Source organism: Moschus berezovskii, chromosome 7, assembly GCF_049115385.1.
Source record: "Moschus berezovskii isolate FMDL1 chromosome 7, NW_MosBer_1.0, whole genome shotgun sequence".
Taxonomy (NCBI): Eukaryota; Metazoa; Chordata; class Mammalia; order Artiodactyla; family Moschidae; genus Moschus; species Moschus berezovskii.
Window position 1 is genome coordinate 17,428,480 of NC_142466.1, and position 19,753 is coordinate 17,448,232.

Here is a 19,753-nt window from a genome sequence, read left to right on the forward strand (position 1 = left end):
TGATTCTAAGAGAGAATACCATGTGAGAGCCTGCAGAATTATAAAGCACAGTTGCTTGTCAGTAAGAGATTACTTAGGAGTTTGGTATTCAGTTTGGTGTTTTTCAAAGACCTTAGAGGGATTTGTTGTTGTTTTGTCTCATGCAGCATTTCCATTAACCGGTGGCGATCTGTTTTGCCCTGGATTAGGCCATTCTTGCTTTAGTTTCTCCTGATTGGGCTTCCATGATTGTTTCAGAAAGAAATCTTTGTGTTTTTTTTTTTTTTACTTTTTTCCTTCCTGCCATTGGTACTTTGTTATTGAGGGAGAATTCTGTATTTCAAATCAGTGCAGAAGCTGGAATGGTTAATTAGAAACAAGAATTCTAAACTTTCTTAAATGAGGTCTTTCTCGCTAGAGTCAGATTTCTTGTCCTTTGGAAGATAGTGTTGACTTGATTCCTCAGAGTAGTCACTATTTGCTAACTTAGTTTCTGTTGTATTACAGAAGTGCCTCCTACTTTCAGCCCATTGAAACCAAGAAATTACCAACTAGAGCTTGCTTTACCTGCTCAGGAGGGAAAGAACACAATAATATGTGCTCCTACTGGTAAGCGGATGCAGTCACTGAAATAGTTTACTTCTCTGTTTGCTTCCTTTTTTCCACTTTATTGAACACTGGGACCAAGTAGGTAAGTTTCAGTTGTTTCGCTGTTCCATTGATCTTTTGAAAAAACCATTATTCGTATAGTCTGGTAGTGTTTTCAGGGACCCGAGGAAGGAGAGAAAGATGCTTTCTTTTAGTTTCCTGCAGTCCCTGGCTGTGTGCGAGTGCCTAGGAAGTAGCTTGGGTTTTGAGTCAGAGTGTGAGTGCTACAGTTGTTACCCTACCCTCATCATCCGTTTACTTGTCAGCTCTGTGTTTTCAGAGGAGCCCCAGATAATGACCTTTCTACTGATGTATTTCAGTATACTATTAGTTACATGTTGTCTTTCTCTTTATATCTTAAAAGGTTGTGGAAAAACCTTTGTTTCACTTCTTATATGTGAACATCATCTTAAGAAATTTCCACAAGGACGAAAGGGAAAAGTTGTCCTTTTTGCTGTTCAGCTGCCACTATATGAACAGCAGAAATCTGTGTTCTCAGAATATTTTGAAAGATTTGGGTAGGTATAAGTTGGTACAGCTTCTTTTTCTCTAGGTCATGTAACCGATGTGTTTTGTGCTTTGTCTTGCTTTTGGAAAACCATGATTCAAAAAACTTATAGTAGATTAAGCTTTTTTATAATTTAGATATAACTCCTTCATGAATACACCTGAAATCTTAAACTCCTTTGATTAGCTCTTGTAGAGTAAGTGACTTAAGATACATTTTATATTTAAATGGCACATTTAACTTTTTTAATGATTTTATAATTTATTTAATATTACTCTTTTCTGTTTTCTTTCACAGTGGCTTGAAAGAATTATGGTTGGCCCTCTGTATCCGCAGGTGTCACAGGGAATATATTCTATTAATACTAGCAATTCTTCCTAGATTGCATTTATTGATCACTTACTGTATGTCAGAGACAGTAAAGAATCTACCGACAATGCAGGAGATCCCAGTTCGATCCCTGGGTCGAGAAGATCCCCTGGAGAAGGGAATGGCTACCCACTCCAGTATTCTTGCCTGGAGAATCCCATGGACAGAGGAGCCTGGCGGGCTACAGTCCATGGGTAGCAGAGTCTGACTCAACTTTCACTTTTTTCACTTTACTATGTGTTAGGCTTTGCTCCAAGCACTTACCTTTTCTCCAAATCCATTCCTTTTGGATGTAGGGAGAATTTATTGACGTTCTGATCTTTGTGGTTCCTTATTCACATCATGGTTGCTAATGGGAAATTTCTGTAATCTTCCAGGTACAAAGTTTCAGGCATTTCTGGAGTGACAGCTGACAATGTCTCTGTGGAACAGATTGTTGAGAACAATGACATCATCATTTTAACACCACAGATTCTTGTGAACAGCCTTAAAAATGGGACTATTCCATCACTCTCCATCTTTACTTTGATGATATTTGATGAATGCCACAACACCAATAAACACCATCCATATAATATGATCATGTTTAATTATCTAGATCAGAAACTGGGAGGATCTTCAGACTCACTGCCCCAGGTATGTCCAAAGTCAGATGGATTTCTTCCTAAATCCTATTTACTTACCCTTGTGGCCATATTGAGGATGTCCTTCTTAGATCCTTGCACACTGTACAACTTATTAGGTTAGTTTTGATTGATTCATTCACTTATTCACTTAACAAATATGTGTTATGTACCTCCATGTGTCATGCCCTGTGCTAGGCACTGGGCCACAAATATAAAAAGATAGTCCTTGCCTTCAAGCAGCTTAAGTTTTGTGGGGAGCCAAGTGAGAATTATGTCATTATTTATGGTAGTAACACATGATGGAGTTGTACAGAAAAGAAATGAAGGCAATCTTAAATGTGCTATGAAAGTAAAGTGAGACCTAATAGAAGTCAGGATAGGTAAAAACTAACAAGAGTTTATAAGGAAAATGGCTGGATGGTTTTCAGTAAAGGCTACTGTGTGTCTAGAGGCACAGGGGTATGAAAGTGCATAGGGGCTCGAGAAGCTTAAAGTTTGTTTGTTTGTTTGTTTTTGGCTGTGCTGTATGGCTTACGGGGACCTTAGTTCCCCAACCAGGGATTGAACCCGGGCCACAGCATTGGATGTGCTGAGTCCTAACCACTGGACTGCCAGGGAATCCCCAAGAATCATGAAGTTCTTAATATTGCCTGAGTGCAGAGTATGAAGTTGTGGATAGCCACCAGTGGGGCAGGATGGGAGGGAGGGAATGATCAACAGAACAAGATGCCAGGAGAGACCAGAGGGTATGGGAGGAGTAGATGGATTAGTACAGGAGAGCAGACAAGACACTATTTTTGGTGTCATCAGAGGGGAGGGGCTGAGAGGAGTCAAGACAGAGAATAGTTTATAGGTGGGGGCAGGAAGGGTATGGGATCCCTGGCGTTTTCTCTTGAATGAAGGAGAGAGAGATGGTTCGCAGAATAATCAAGGTGAGAATGGAGGTGGGAGCTCAGGGTGCGTGGAGAAAATTTGAAATGGGAGACCCAACTGAGAGGAACACAGATGAACGGCCTGGTATTATTGAGGCCACATGAGATTGGAAACCATGCCTCTGGTTTACCAGTCTCACATTTGTTTTGTGTTCTCTAGGCTTAACAATTAACCATTTAGGAAGCGCAGGTTAGAAGAAATCCAGCACGGTGCCCAAAATTCAGACAGAATTTAGTAGAAATCACATTTCTTACAATTTTTTCTTCTAGAATAAAATTGATAGTTAGCTAGATTCCTTGTTTATATGAATGATTCAGTCAGTTAAGATTTGAGTGACTCTTAGAGGAAGAAATAAATATTTATTAGAAGACCATTAAACTAAATTCTTTACAAATATCATCTTATTGAAGTCACCCAGCTACCATTTTTTTTAAAAATTGAAGTTACCACTTTTTTAAAATTGAAGCTACCATTTTTAAAAAATTCAAGCATATTTGATTTATGGTATTAATTTCTGTTGCATTAATTTCTGCTGTTCAGCAAAGCAATTCAATGGCTTTCATATTCTTTTCCATTATGGTTTATCACAGGATTCTGAATATAGTTCCCTGTGTATACAGTAGGACATTGCTGTTTATCCATCCTATATATAATAGTTTGATTCTGCTAATCCCAAACTCCCAGTCCATCCCTCCCCCACCACTCTCTCCCTCGGCAACCACAAGTCTGTTCTCTGTGTCACACAGCTTCCAGTATAAATGGCTAAGTTTCCCAACTTTACAGAGAGATGAAGATTTTTGTCCAAGGCACCCAGCCCGTGTGACATGGCTGAGACTGAAATGGAAGCATGTCTGATTTTAGTGCTTGCCCCTCTCAGTGTATTGTTCTGTGTGTCACGGGGGAAACAAGCATAAAGACGAGAGCAGTCCTGCCTGGAAAGGGCTTCTGCTCTGGGCTTCTGTGCTGGTTTGTGTTCAGCTGCTGAGCAGGGAGCCCTGCATTTACTCAGTGCTTCACCTAATGGGGGCCTTTCCATTTTTGATGTTGTAGAGAATGTCAGGAAAAAAAAAGTCCTTGTTCTTTATCTGAAGCTAGTTTTAAAAATAAAAACCCTGCTTTATCAGGGAAGAGTTACAGGAGGGATTATGGAAACATCTTGCCGTTTCCCAGACGTCTGACGGTCTGGAATGCTCCTCACAGGTCATTGGGCTGACTGCCTCAGTTGGCGTTGGGGACGCCAAAAATACAGCCGAAGCCACAGAATATATCTGCAGACTATGTGCTTCTCTCGACACATCGGTGGTAACAACAGTCAGAGACAACTTGGAGGAACTGGAGGAGGTTGTTTATAAGCCCCGCAAGTGTAAGTGGGATCCAGTTACAAGCCCTTTGGGACTTTATTGCCCTCTGCTATTCTTAGTTCAGGGTCATGTAGATGAACACTGAATTTTTACCCTTTCTCTGTTTAGAGGAAAATATTTATCTGCAAACTTGAAAAATAATTGTATTTCCAGCTTCTCTCCCCAGTGAAGCTCAGGAGTAGCCTGTAGAAAGCAATCATTCTTACTCTTCATTTCCATAAAACTTAACAAAGGTACTGGCAGTGAGAGAGGTGCTGAGAACACCTTAGCATGTACATGGCTCAGTCCTTCCTGCCTTCTGTACCTGAGGACGATTCTGAGTTCCTATCCATTATTTGAATGTGTATCTGGAATTTTGGTTGAAGTGAAAGTATCTGAACTCATCCTGTCTTTCCTCAAAAGATCAGAATATGATCTGATTGCTAAGATTGACTAACAAAGATTGATATTTCTTAAATATCAATGCTCTACTAACCTAGCAAGGGAGAGTGTACGGAAGACACGTATGGCTTCACGCCATGCTCTCTAAATAGCGCATGACCAAAACTGAGCCCTAGGCAGAACAGACGCACCTGAGACAGTCAGGGCCTGGCTATAAGGAATTTAGACAGGGTACTCAACCTACAACTTTTGATGTCGTATACAAATTTCTTTGGGCTTCCTAGATGACTCAGCAGTAAGAAAAAAAAAAAATCTGCCTGCCAATGTAGGAGACACAGAAGATGCAGGTTCGATCCCCGGGTCAGGAAGATCCACTGGAGAAGGAAATGGCAACCCACTCCAGTATTCTTTCCTGGAAAATCCCATGGGCAGAGGAGCCTGGTGGTCTGCAGTCCAAAGGAGTTGCAAAGAGTTGGACAGGCACAAATTTCTTTATCATCTGGTCTCTCCCACGCTCTGAGCTTCATCTCCTTTTACATCCCACAAACCCAACCAAGTTGCATTTCTCTGGGCTCCTCGGATGGAGGAGTCATGTATGTTCTCTCTCTAAGTTTTGTCCATCCCAGCCTTTGCACATGGCTGTGCTCACTCCTCCTCGCCTCTTCCCCTGTCTATCCCATGACATTGCCGCCGCAGGAAGAATGAAAGACGCCTCCCCGTGCTCCATGGCACTTTGCACATACTGTGTCACAGCTCTCTGCCTGGTCATCTGGCTTGTGTATCTTTCTCTCCTAAGAAGACAGCCTTCTCTGGAGTGCAGAGCATGTTCTTTTCAGCTGTCACCAGAACACAGCATGTTCTGTGGATACTGCATAAATGAATATTTGGAACATTGTGAACACCCCCTGGGGGTTAGGTGGGAAGGGAGAAGATCAAAGAACAGAGACAGGGCTTAAAGTACGGTATTTTCAGAAATAAGATGGATATCAGCCTAGTCAGAGCAGGAGCTCTGTGTTGAGTTAACAGGAAAGCCCGAGTAAGATGAATTAGGGAAAGGAAATGGCAACCCACTCCAAGATCCTTGCCTGGGATATCCCATGAACAGAGGAGCCTGGAGGGCTACAGTCCATGGGGTCATGAATGAGTTGGACATGACTTAGTGATGAAAAAGCAGCCATGGGGCATTTTTGAGGGAAGAAAACAGTCCCAGAAAAGTTGAGGCGCTCGCCAAAGGCCCCAGAGCTTTTGATGCAGAGTCTAAAGTGTGGCTGAGGACTCCCGGCTCCCAGGCCTCTTGCTTCTGACCTCTTTCACCAGATATGCATGTGGAAAACTAGAATCTAAAATGTGCCTGAGGGCTTCCCTGGTGGCTCAGTGGTAAAGAATCCACCTGCCAACGCGGGAGACACGGGTTCAATCCCTGGTCCAGGAGGATCCCGCGTGCCATGGAGCAGCTAAGCCCCAGCACCACAACTACTAAGCCTGAGCTCTAGAGCCTGGGAGCCGCAACTACTGAGCCCACTGCTGAAGTCCGCATGCCCTAGGGCCTGCACCCCTCAACAAAAGAAGTCACCACAATCAGAAGCCTATGAACTCCAACTAGAGAGTAGCCCCTGCTCGCCGCAACTAGAGAGAAGCCCATGCAGCCAATGAAGACCCAGCACAGCCAAAAATAAATAAAATTATTAAAAAAAAAGTTGAATTAGACTTGGACCATGAAAAATGTTAGAATGAGTGCATTAAACACTAGGGAGTGGCTGCAAGGTGTCTTGAGTATTTATTTCATCATTCAGATGACCTGCCTGTGAGCTTAGGGCTTCGGGTTTTACAGAGGAAGTGACAAGGGCAGAGAAAGGTTTGGAGATACCTGCTTTCAACTACGGAGAAGGCAATGGCACCCCGCTCCAGTACTCTTGCCTGGAAAATCCCATGGACGGTGGAGCCTGGTAGGCTGCAGTCCATGGGGTCGCTTGGAGTCGGACACGACTGAGTGACTTCACTTTCACTTTCATGCATTGGAGAAGGAAATGGCAACCCACTCCAGTGTTCTTGCCTAAAGAATCCCAGGAACAGGGGAGCCTGGAGGGCTGCCGTCTATGTGGTCGCACAGAGTCGGACACGACTGAAGCGACATAGCAGCAGCAGCAGAAGCTTTCAACTATGATGTGTTCTTCCTGAGAAATACTAACTTTCTTTTGATGGCTCTAGTTTTCAGGAAAGTGGAATCACGGACTACAAACAAATTTAAATGCATCATATCTCAGCTGATGGCGGAGACGGAGGCTCTGGCAAAGAGTATCTTTGAAGAACTTGGGACCGTAACTCTTGGTGAGAATAACCTCATTTTGTCTTCTCTCCGTCTGGGAACGGCCATCTGTTGTTCACTGGTGTCTTTTTGCACTTTTCTTAGTCCAAACAATGTCAAGACCATACCCAGAGTTTGACTTTCTTGTTTATGTTATTCAGGAGGCTTATAAGTCCTCCTTTATTTTCTCTTGCTTTTTTTTTTTCTTTTTAAAGCCAAAGTAAATCCACCTAGACACACACACCTGAAAAATACCGTATTTAAATCAATTCATTGCTTTCTTGACCTTCCAAATTTAACTTTTCATTATATGATGAAACCACCATTGCCCTGAAGTCTTGGATTCAAACCTAGGGGTGACCTTTGATCCTTTATTCTTTTGAGACCCTCTTGAAGTTGCCAAGTTCTCTTCTCCTTTTTTAAATCAAATGATTAATTCACCGGGTATTGTGCCAGGTCCTATGCTAGGTAAAGGAAGCACCAGGATTAAAGACAGTCTTGCCTTCAAGGAACTCACCATCAAACAATGAGAATCAGATGTGAATGGTGGCCCTGTGGAAAGGCAGGGTCACACACTGCTGTTATGGGCACACAGGGGAGCGTAGGCCAGGACTGGGCTGTAGGGAGGACTTCCTGGGGGAGGTAATGTGTGAGACAGATCTTGAAATCAGCCAGGTTAAGAAGGAGAGGTGATCAAGTGAGGTCAAAACGACAGCAGTTGCAGAGGGAAGAGGGAGCTCAGTGAGTTTTAGAATCTGCACGATTTCGTGCTAATTCTAACAGGTGACCAGTAGAAAGAAGAGTGGGGCTGGGGAGGAGGCAAGGGGCAGACAGTGATGGTGTCCTGCAGGCCACGCTGAGCCTGAATTTTTTTCTCGGAGTGGGACTTCCCCGGTGGTCCAGTGGCTTAGACTCCACACTCAAAATGCCGGGGGCTTCCATCTGCAGTCAGGGAACTAGATCCCACATGCCACAACTCAGAGCCAGCGCTGCCAAATAAATAAATAAATATCCTAAAAGCAATGCACAATTTTGAACTGATGAGTTCTGTGATGAGCAATGAAGAGAGCCCAACTGAGGCAGTGGAGATGGGATAGTGAAGGGAGCAGGCTCACTAATAGAGGCGTTCAGATTTAAGAGCTCACCGGCTTTGGGTGGGAGTGAGCCAGTGGTGAGTGAGGGGCTTCTCTAGGCACCTGTGCGCACTGGCAGGTGTTGCTGGTTCTAGAGCAAGGGGGAACTTGGGCAGGCACAGATGAGCTTCAAGTTTTGGAGATGTTGAAGTCTGTCTCCAAGGCAACTTCTGTGTCTCACCTTCTCTCACGCTTAATTTCTCTTCTTTCTTTCACAGTTTGATTTCTAACAACTTGTTCTGCTTTGCCAACCTCTACCCTCTTTCCCATCAAACCCCCATTACCCAGCTCGTCTTCCTGGAATTACCCATTTCATCCCGTCAGTGTCCTGCCGGCAATGCTTATTTTTCCAGGCAGAGCTCTCAGGGCCGGCCGCTCACCTGGCGGTGCGCGCCCTGCTCGCACAATCTGGTTCTGCTTCTCTTGCCAACTTTCCGCTCCTTGCCTATTAGCAGTTCCCTTGAACGAACTAATTCTCTTGTTTGTTCATTCAGTGCTGGGCTAAGTGCTCGGTGGTGGGAACACAGCGCGGCACAACCCCTGCCCTCACGGCATTTTTGGTTTGGCTAAGGGTAGTGCCAAAGGCGGGTGAGTGACCGCAGCCAGGCAACATGGGGTGGGGGCGTGGTGGGGGTGCTGGGAATAAGGGGTATTTCAGGCAGAGGAGACAGGCACGTGTAGAGTCTGGGGATTTTCACTAATCCTGAGAGCTGTAGGAAGGGAAGTCGCTAGAGAGGAGAGTCTGAAGCAGGTAAAGGTCAGACCACAGAGCCCCTGTGGGCCGGACTAGGAGTTTGGCTGGAGAAACCCACTAAACACTTGTATTTTATTTTTTAAAGCATTTATTATTGTTATTTTTGACATTTATTTATTTGGCTGCGCTGGGTCTTAGTTGCGGCATATGGGATCTAGTTCCCTGATCAGGGGTCAAACCCAGGCCCTGTTCGTTGGGAGTGCAGAGCCTTAGCTACTGGACCACCAAGGAAATCCCTCAAGACTTTAAAAAATACATGTATTTATTTATTTGGCTGCACTGAGTCTTGTAACACGCAGGACCTTTGTTACATCATTTGGGACCTTAGTTCTCTGACCAGGGATCAAACCTGCACCCTTTGCTTTGAAAGGTTAAGTCTTAACCCCTGGACTGCCAGGAAAGTCCCTCCCTAAAGGTTTTTAATCAGTGGATTAGCATTGTCTCTCATCTGCAGTTTTGGAAATTCCCTCCGGTTGTTGAATGGAGACTGAACTGGAGGGAAGGAGGAAGGTGGTAAGGAGACCAGGTTGGAGGAGATCATGGTGTTATCCAGAAGCATTAGGATTTGCTCAGGGTTGTGGAGGTGGAGAAGGGTGGGGAGACATGGCTTTCTGCCTTCTTATTCTTCTTGTCTCTTATACCCTCCCGCCACCTCTTCACCTGTTCAGACACTGTCCACTGCTCACTGCCAGATGGCTAGCTCAGTTTTGCACCTACCTAAGTCCAATACTTTGGCCACCTCATGCAACAAGTTGACTCAGTGGAAAAGACTCTGATGCTAGGAAGGATTGGGGGCAGGAGAAGAAGGGGATGGCAGAGAATGAGATGGCTGGATGGCATCACCGACTCCATGGACATGAGTTTGAGTGAACTCCGGGATTTGGTGATGGACAGGGAGGCCTGGCGTGCTGTGATTCATGGGGTCGCAAAGAGTCGGACACAACTGAGCGACTGAACTGAACTAAACTGAAGTTCAGTAAATAACTGTTGATTGCTCTAGTTTAATGGTAGCCCCCTTGTTTGTAGATGGGGCTACTGCTGCTTGTCTGGGTAACTGCCTTTATTCCTCTGATTAAAGATGAATGGGTGAGGGGACTTCCCTGGTGGTCCAGTGGTTAAGAATCTGCCTTCCAAAGCAGGGGACGAAGATTCAAACCCTGGTCAGGGAGCTAAAATCCCATATGCCATGGGGCAGCTAACCCCATGCACCCCGGCTAGAGAAGCCCACATGCAACCTAGAAAAGCCTCTGTGTATGCAGCAAAGACCCAGCGAAGCCAAGAAAGAAAGCCGGGGTGGGGGCAGTTAGGTTTTTTTCCATGGCCATTGTTTGGCCTCTGGTCTCTTTGGTTGTCAGCTCAGAGAACCGGTAGAGCTTGGGTATGGGACACATCTGGGTTTGAATTCCTATGCTCCCTCTATATACTAGCTGTGTGACTTGGAGTAATGATTTCACTTCTCCGAGCTTCCATTTCCTCATCTATAAAATGTATCTACGTCATGGGGTTGTGAAATGAAATTTTAAATACAAGACATGTTGGTTCTTGGTACGTAGTCGGTATTCAGTAAGCAATTATGTTTGTATGTAGACACACTGCTGAAAACTGTCTCAAGAGAAAGACTGTGTACAAAGAGTAAGGAATCAAAATTAGAAGGCGAGACATGCTTGGGGCCTTAAATGACTAGACAGATGACACAGTGGGAAACTTCTTTTTTTTTTTTTTTCCAGAAAACTTATCTCAAATTCAAAATAGGAATTTTGGGACACAGAAATATGAACAGTGGATTATCGCAGTTCAGAAAGCGTGCATGGTGTTTCAGATGCCAGACAAAGATGAAGAAAGCAGGATTTGTAAAGCCCTGTTTTTGTACACGTCACATTTGCGGGTACGTGGCTTCTTTGGAAAAGGACATTTCCGTCCTAACACCTACTGGGAGCTGTGCTGTGGCAGCTGAGAGAGCATCATTTAGGAACTTTCCCGGTGGTTCTTATTCAGCCTCTGTCTTTGTTCTCTGAAACCCAGCCCTAGAGGCTGAGGGACAGAAACAAAGGCCGTGGGTCTGTGCTGTACCTCAGTATCCCCGTATTTGACTTTGGGGGTGGGGAATATTACTGTAGATACATGACCATGGACAGCCATCTTTAAAGTCTTGAAAGTTCAGTAGGTGGGTCGTGTTGCCATAGCTTGAAGCATGTTTTCCTACCTTTGATCAAACTATATGCTAAGAAGTCCAGAGTCTGTAGTTGTTTGCTGGTTAACCAAGAACTTAAGCAATAGTTACCACCATCACCTCTGCTTATCATGCCATTGAAAATATTTTAAAATACATTCAATCCATATGAATTTGTAGAATTTTAATAAACTTAACTGAATATCTGGTGTAAGGGATCAGCGCCATCATTCTGAACAGGTACAATTCAGTGATGGTTTTGGATGTACAAAGAGGTTAAGTTGAATGTCTGAATTATGAAGCAGGTTGATGTGGAAGTTGCTTTGCTTTCATTTTTGTGATTTAATCTTTGACGTGCATTTTTCATGTAATTTTCTTTCCCTTCTAAGGATTCTAGGATCCAAAGTGATCCGAATTAATGACTAATTCTAGCTAATTGAGGGTTTGTTTTTTTTTTACAGTGTAGTTCTAAGGTTTTATTGCAGAGACAATAATTTACTGTTAGAGACAATTCATCTTTAAAAACTAAGTTGGAATATACTTGAGACAAGTTTATTATTAAAATTAATTATGTGTTAAGTACAGTGAAATGAACTTAAGTACAGCAGTTGTATTAGACATTAGAAACATACTGAAACTTTCCATTTTCAACAGAAATACAATGATGCCCTCATTATCAGTGAGGATGCACGGATGAAAGATGCTCTGAATTACTTGAAAAACTTCTTCAGAAATGTCCGGGCAGCAGGATTTGATGCAATTGAGCAAGATCTCACTCAGAGATTTGAAGGTGGGTGGTGTTTCCAGGGGGAGGAAGCCAGTGTAGCCTGGAGACTCCAAGGGCAGCGTACACATATGGTGTCACACTTAGCAACACCTGGTGATGCTCAGGGACTTGTCCTGGGCTTAAGAAGATAGGATACGTGGCAGGACTGTGAAACTTCAGGGAAATCTGCACTTAGGAAAAGAATCTGCTGCTTACACTATTTCCTGTTTCAAAGAAGGAAAAAATAGTAGGATTTGCAAAAGATACATCCTGTAGAAATAGTCAATTGATATGAACATTTTTTGGTTTAACTTTTAGTAATTTTATAAAGATTTAAAAAATATAAAAAAGTTTTAATGATATTAAGACTGTAATTTGAGTTAACTCTCCGAAGTAGTGAAGGACAGGGACGCCTGGCATTCTGCAGTTCATGGGGAGCAAAGAGTCAGACACGACTTGGCGACCAAACAAGATTGTAAGTATGTACTTCTATATAAAGAAGAAAACCAATATGGCTCATGATGCCACTGTGTTCATATTAAGAAAAATGTAGGAAAATATTAAATGAAAAGTAAGTCTTTCTTCTTCCTCTCTCAAATGCCTTTTCCCAAATAATTTTCTCGGTCTATACCAAAGTATTAACTATACATATGCTAAACACTGAACAACTAGCTCTCTGGGGGGAGGGGAAATTTATGCATTTATTAGTATATTCAGTGTATGCATTGCATTGGTGGTTATTTATCATAAAATTCTGGTCAGAGATTGAGAGATGAAATGTGTGAACTATAGAGAAAGGTTGCAGTGTGTTCTAAATTACTAGAATTTATAAACCTTTTGTGGGCTCCCAGGTGGCACTAGTGGTAAAGAACCTGCCTGCCAACGCAGGAGATGCAAGACATGTGGGTTTGACCTCTGGGTCAGGTAGATCCTCTGGAGGAGGGCATGGCAACCCACTCCAGTATTCTTGCCTGGAGAATATCATGGACAGCGAAGGGTAGCAGGCTATAGTCCATAGCATAGCAAAGAGTTGGATATGACTGAAGCGACTTAGCACACATACATAAACCTTTTGTAAAATATTCCCCTTTTGCAGAAAAGCTGTTGGAACTAGAAGGTATTTCCATGGATCCCAGCAATGAGAACCCTAAACTCAAAGATCTCTGCTTCATCTTGCAAGAGGAATACCACTTAAACCCAGAGACCAGAACCATCCTCTTTGTGAAAACCCGAGCACTAGTGGATGTAAGCTTCTTCCTCCTTGTGGAGAACAAGTTGGCCCAGTACCATTTTAGTTTTAGATTGTCCGTTCTTCACTTCTTTGCAATTAAGCATCCCTGTGTAGGGTCTGTGTGAGTCTGTTTCTGGGCTCTTTATTCTATTCTGATTTTCTGTTTGTTTATCCTTACACTAATACCTCACTGTCTCAATCACTCTGGTTTTTAATGCCTTGATACCCTCACAGCAAGCACTTCACACATTTTTGTTCTTTCCATCAATTAAAAAATTTTTAGCCATGGGCACCTAGCGGTACCTCACTAAGGTTTTAATTTGTATTTCACTAATGACTAATATGATTTATCATTTTTTTCATATGCTCATTAGCCATTCATGTGTCTCCTTTGATGAAGTGTCTGTTTACATCTTTTGCCCATTTTAAAAAGGGGTTTAACCGGGTTATTTATTATTGTGGAGTTTTTAAGTTATTGTTGTTAGTTTTTTGAGAGTTCTTTTTTCTGCAAAAATGTCTATCAGAAATGTGATCTGCAAACATTTTCTTCAAGATCTTTTCATTCTCTTAACCGTATCTCTTACTGAAAGTTTTAACCTTTGACAGGTCCATTTTATCTTTTTTTATTTTTCCTTTTGTAGATTGTGCTTTTGATTTTGTGTCTAAGAAACCTTTGCCTTCCCAAGAGCACAAAGATTTTTTCACATGTTATCTTCTAGAAGTTTTATAGATTTAGGTTTTATATTTAAGTCTACAATTCATTTTGAAGTATGGATTGAGTTTTTTTTCTCTTAGCCCGTGGGCATCCAGTTATTTCAGCATATATGATGAAAAGACTATCCTTTCTCCATTGAATTGCATTTGTAACTTAAAAAGATCAGTCGACTCTATTCTTGTTGGTCTATTTCTGGATTCTGTTCCATTCATTTGTACATCTGTCCTTTCACCATCCTGAATGCGGTCTTAATTACTGTAGCTTTATAGTAATTAAGTCTTGAAATCAGGGAGTGTGAGTCTTCCAACATTTTAATTTTTTTCAACTTTGTCTTAGCTATCTTTCTTTACCTTTCCATTTTTATTTTGGAATAAGCTCATCCACATCTATAAGAAAATCTATTGAAATTTCATTTGGGATGGCACTGAATCTATAGATAAAACTGGGGAGAAATGATATCATAACAGTGTATCTTTTTTATTTATATAGGGCTTCTGTATTAGTTATCTACTGCTGATAACAGTTTATCCCAAACCTAAGTAGCTGGAAACAACAGAACACCTATCATCTTATAATGTGTGTGGGTCAGTAATCTGGAAACAACTAACTGGGTGTTTCCGTCTCAGGATGTCTCATGAGGCTCCAGTCAAGTTGTTGGCCTTGGCTACAGCCATCTCAAGGCTGGGAGGATCAATGTCCAACCCCACTTGTGTGACTTTTGGCAGAAGATGCGCTTAGCTCATTCATGGGGGCTTCCCCGATAGCTCAGTGGGTAAAGAATCTGCCTGCAATGCAGGAGACACAGAAGACACGGGTTAGATCCCTGGGTCAGGAAGATCCCTTGGAGAAGGAAATGGCAACCCACTTTAGTATTCTTGCCTGGGAAATCCCACTGACAGAGGAGCCTGGAGGGCGACAGTCCATAGGGGTCGCAAAGAGAGTTGGACATGACTTAGTGACTAAGTATGCACACACATGCTTAGCTCATTCATGGGGCCTTTCCACAGGCTGGCCTCACAAAGAGGTGCTGGCCTCCCCTTGAGTAAGTGATCCAGAGAGATTGAGAGGGCGTCTAATATCAAGGTCACAGTCATGTTATAGCTTCAACTTGGAAGTGATTCCCCTCAAGTATGCCTTATTTTATTCATTAGAAGTAAGTCAGTGAGTTCAGTTCATACTTGAGGGGACGGGATTAAACAGGATCTGAATTCCAAGGGGTGGAGATCACTCACAGCTACCTTAGAGGCTGCCTGCCACATCTTCTTTGGTTTCTTTTATCAGCGTTTCATCATTTTCAGCATACAGATTCTGCACATATTTTGTTAAACTTATACCTAAGTATTAATGCTATTATAAATGGTACTTTTGTTTGTTGCTAGTATTTAGAAATACAACTAATGCCTGTATGTTGATCTTGTGTCCTGAGATTTCTAAATTCACTTATTTTCTACCTACCCGCTATTCTGAACCTTGCCTTTTTCATTGAAAAAATGTCTTAGAAATTGAATCATTTCAGATTACAAAGATAGACACCATTATAGTTATTTATTGCATAGTATTCAATTACAGGAAGCTTTTGATTCCTCAGGTCTATTAGTCTGAAAACTACTTCAGCGTACTTGTCTGTAAACTTTTTAAAAATTGAAGTAGAGTTGATTTATGATGTTGTTTTTATTTCTGCTGTAAATCAGAGTGATTCAGTTATACATACCTTCTTTTTTAATTCTTTTTCATTATCGTTTACTTTAAGCTTTTTTTCTACTTGCATTGTTGTTTAGTCACTAAGTCATGTCCAACTCTTTGTGACCCCATGGACTGCTACATGCCAAATTCCCCTGTCCTCCACTATCTCCTGGAGTTTGCTCAGATCCATGTCTGTTGAGTCAGTGGTGCTATCTAACTATCCCATCCTCTGCCATTCCCTCTTTTTGCTTGAATTAATACAGATAGTGTACAGATGATACAGTATCCAGCTGACAATTGCTTTGTATTTTCAGGCCTTAAAGAACTGGATTGAAGAAAACCCTAAGCTCAGCTTTCTAAAACCTGGCATATTGACTGGACGTGGCAGAACAAATCAGACAATGGGTATTTATATATAGTGCATTAGATCTAATATACTATATATATAAGAACATATATGATATATTTTAATTCTTTCTTAGTGCTTGTATCAGTCAGGGTTCAACCAGAGAAGCAAAACCAGTAGGAGATTATAAATATATACATATATACATTCATATATATATATAGCAACACGTGTATATTGCACACAGACAGGCACACAGGGATTTAGTACAAGGAACTGACATACTTGGACTGGCAAAGCCAGTCGGAGTCCACAGGGCAGGTCAGGACCAGGTGGAACCCCATAGGCGTGAGCTGTCCAGAGTCTCTGAGGTCAGGGATCACCTCAGTCCTCTTTTCAAGTGCCCCCTTGTTTAGGTCAGGCCTGCCTAAAATGAAGTCCCTATTGAGTAACCATATCAACTGATTTAAGAAGTTTAATTACATCTGCCAATTCCCTTCACAGAAACACGTAGGTGAATATCAGGGGGCTGCAGTTCAGCCTAGCACAGTGGACAGATTGAAAAGCCATCACCATGCTCAAATGTCAGAAACTTGTAGACTTTCCTCCTCCCATATGTCCTGCAGACAAAATCTAAAGTTTTGTTTTGTTTTTAATATTGTTTGAGTATGTTACTCTCTTGCTCAAATTTTCAACCAGTAGATTAACTGGAAATAGAAATGTTCTCTATTTAGTTGCTATTCTTTAAAATATAAAAAACTTATATGCATTATGTATTTTATAATTTAAAAAAGTCCTAGAGATAATCCTAAAATCTAGGTAGGGGGGTTAAGGGATGAAAGGCTACCTTTGACCCTAGGTGGCCAGTCCTCATGCTGACATTCTCACAGCCTTGCTCCCCACACCTCAGTGACAAGCAATGACAGGTCCTCACTGTATCTCTTACTTAGTGCTGTTTATAATAAACAGTCCTGCTCTCAGTCCTCGGTCATCACCCTTGAAGTTTCCCTTTATGCAAAATTTAAGCTTCATTAATCTAAAAAGCAAAGTCAGATTTTGAATAGTTGGCTTACCAAAGGAGGTCCAACACTACCTTGTGGTTGGAATTCAGAGTCCTCTGCCGTATGACTCCAGCATGAGTCCAACTTGATTCTCAGACTTTGTTATTCATCCGTACATAAGCACCCAGAAAATATTTTTCATGTTTGTTTGTCCATCCCTCCGTTCATGCATCCGTTCACTCATTCATCTGTCCGTCCGCCCACATTCACTGAGAACTCACTCTGCCAGTAACTGCCTCTGCCGGGCAGCTCCTCCCCTCCTCCCAAGTCTAGACCGCTAGGGTGGAGTCTCCCTCGCCCACATCCCGCAGCACACGGTTCTGGCTCCATTCATTGTCATCACATTGAATTATAATTTCCCATGTGTAGCCTTCTTCCACAAACTAGAAGCTCCCTTTAGATAAAAATGAACCTTTTAACCATTCTATCCTTATCTGACAAACCATAATTGCAGAATAAATGTTTGATGAACAAATAGTTAAGTTCAGAAATTAGTGAAGTGTGGTGTCTGTCTTGGGCGTGTTCATTGTTCAGTAGATCATGGTGAAAAGAAATTGTTTTGGCCTCAGTGAAATATATCTCAAGATTTTGCTGCCAATATACTGGGACAGAGTTGGAACTTTTATAAATTCTATTAACTCCGAGGTGGAGACTGCTTAAGTTCCTGCTCATCTCAGTGTATCAGTGGCTGGAAACTGCACAGTGGTAGGGTCCTCAACTTAAATTCCAAGCCTGGTTTTGCTCGTTAGCTGTCAGTTTACCAGGTCTTCACCTGTAATAGAGAGGAATCATAACATTTGCCATATCAACCTGAAAAGGGCCTTGTGAAGTTCCCGTGAGTAAGTAGATGTGAAAAGGTCTTGTTAGCTGAGAACTCCTGTATGTGCACAAAGGTGTTACAGTGAGCTATTGATATATTTTTAGCATTTTTATTGGAAATAGTTGATTTACAACGTTGCGTTCGTTTCAGGTATACAACCAAGTGAATCAGTTGCACATATACATATAGCCGCTCTTTTTTTTAGATTCTTCTCCTGTTTGGCCATTACAGAGGACTGAGCAGGTTCTTACTAGTTATCTGATTTATATGTAGCAGTGTGTATATGTCAGTCCCAGTCTGTTTATCCCTTCTTCTCTTATCCTCTGGTAACCGTGTTTGTTTTCTGCATCCATGACTCTACTTCTGTTTTGTGAATACATTCATTTGTACCCTTTTCACACTCTACACATAAGTGGTATCCTATGATACTTGTCCAGCTGTTGGTATTTTTTCAAAAAATTTTATATTTGTTTTGAATTATCGTGACTGAAACCACATAGCTGGTAGGTGCTGCAGCTGGAATTTGAGGTCAGGCAGACTTGTGATAGAGTCCAAGATGTTAGACCCACACCCTGTCTTCTCTAAAGCGAGGACAGGGATAGGCCCTACCCGGAGGGCTGTTGTGAGATCATGAATGTAAAGCACTTAGCACAGTACCTGGCATGTTGTAAGCTTTCCATAATTAACAGCTATTTTTTTCAAGGGTAAAGTTCCCTCTTGGTGAGTTATGTAATGCCCTCTGACACAGGAATGACCCTCCCAGCACAGAAGTGTGCATTGGATGCATTCAGAACCAACAGAGACAGCAAGATTCTAATTGCTACCTCGGTTGCCGACGAAGGCATTGACATTGCTCAGTGCAATCTGGTCATCCTCTACGAGTATGTGGGCAATGTCATCAGAATGATCCAAACCAGAGGTAAGAAGAGCTTTGATGCCGGGACTCAAAGGCTCCCGTTTTATCTGACGCATGAATGTGTCTGCCGCTCCAGCCCTTCTCCTTTACTGTGACTGGCGGCTCAGCGGACCCTTCTATCAGTGGCCCTTACTTACGGTGACCTACTTGGTCAGGATGGGGTGGCTAACAGTTTTGTCCACGGTTTTGTCTATTTTTGTTCTTGTTTACAACGAATACTGCTTACTTGGTTAATATTGGTTGACATGTTGATGGAAGGAAAATTCCAGCTTTGAGGCTCGGCAGTCACATGTGAACCATTCATGTCTGTGCTTAGGTGCGGGTGGGTCCCCTGTGTGCCAGAAAGGACACTGCAAGGAGTTCTGTCCCACTGGAACTAGGCAGCCCCCTAACTAGTCTTTCTTATTTTTTCTTAATTTCCATAACTACAGCTGCCACATTATTTTTCCTGAAAAACAGCTCTGAGCATGTCACCTCCCTGTATAGAAACTCCCAAATGTTCTTGATGTTAAAGCATTTTCAAAATCCGGCACCCTCTTATCTTTCCAGCCTTGCTTCTCATTCTTCCACATTGTGCATTATCCACTTCAGCCGTCCTGGCTTCGCCTTTTTTCCTTTTTGAAGGACTTGCTCATGCATTGCTGCTGCTGCCCTTTGCTTCTCTCCCCCTGCTTCCACATCACCGCTTCCTCATTCTCCCAGCTGGCAGTCATCTCTAATTTGAATGCCCCGTGGCCCTTTTACCATCTTTTTTATACCGCTTCTCATTTTCCACCTATATTCTGGTGGTTGTGAACATGTCTCTTTTTTCAAAGTTGTATTTATTTTTGGCTGTGCTGGGTTTTCCTTGCTTTCTGCTCGGGCTTGTCTCCATTTGCGGTGCATGGGCTTCCTGTTACGGGGGCTTGTCGCACTGCAGAGCACGGGCTCTAGGGTGTGCAGACTTCAGAGCGCGTGGGCTCGTAGTTGTGGTGCACAAGCTTAGTTGCCCCGCGGCATGTGGTGTCTTCCTAGACCAGGACTTTAACCTGTTTCCCCTGTATTGGCA

The 19,753-nt window shown here is 42.5% G+C and overlaps 1 protein-coding gene across 1 annotated transcript in view; it reads left to right on the forward strand.

Moving 5' to 3' along the window:
- The window catches only part of RIGI (RNA sensor RIG-I), a 48,699-nt gene that overhangs the window by 12,916 nt on the left and 16,030 nt on the right, over positions 1–19,753 (forward strand). Inside the window, 10 exon segments of the mRNA XM_055428107.2 lie at positions 487–588; positions 992–1,145; positions 1,882–2,140; positions 4,264–4,426; positions 7,014–7,133; positions 10,725–10,882; positions 11,822–11,957; positions 13,030–13,178; positions 15,877–15,967; positions 18,538–18,708. Coding sequence (XP_055284082.1) covers positions 487–588; positions 992–1,145; positions 1,882–2,140; positions 4,264–4,426; positions 7,014–7,133; positions 10,725–10,882; positions 11,822–11,957; positions 13,030–13,178; positions 15,877–15,967; positions 18,538–18,708 — 1,503 coding nt within the window.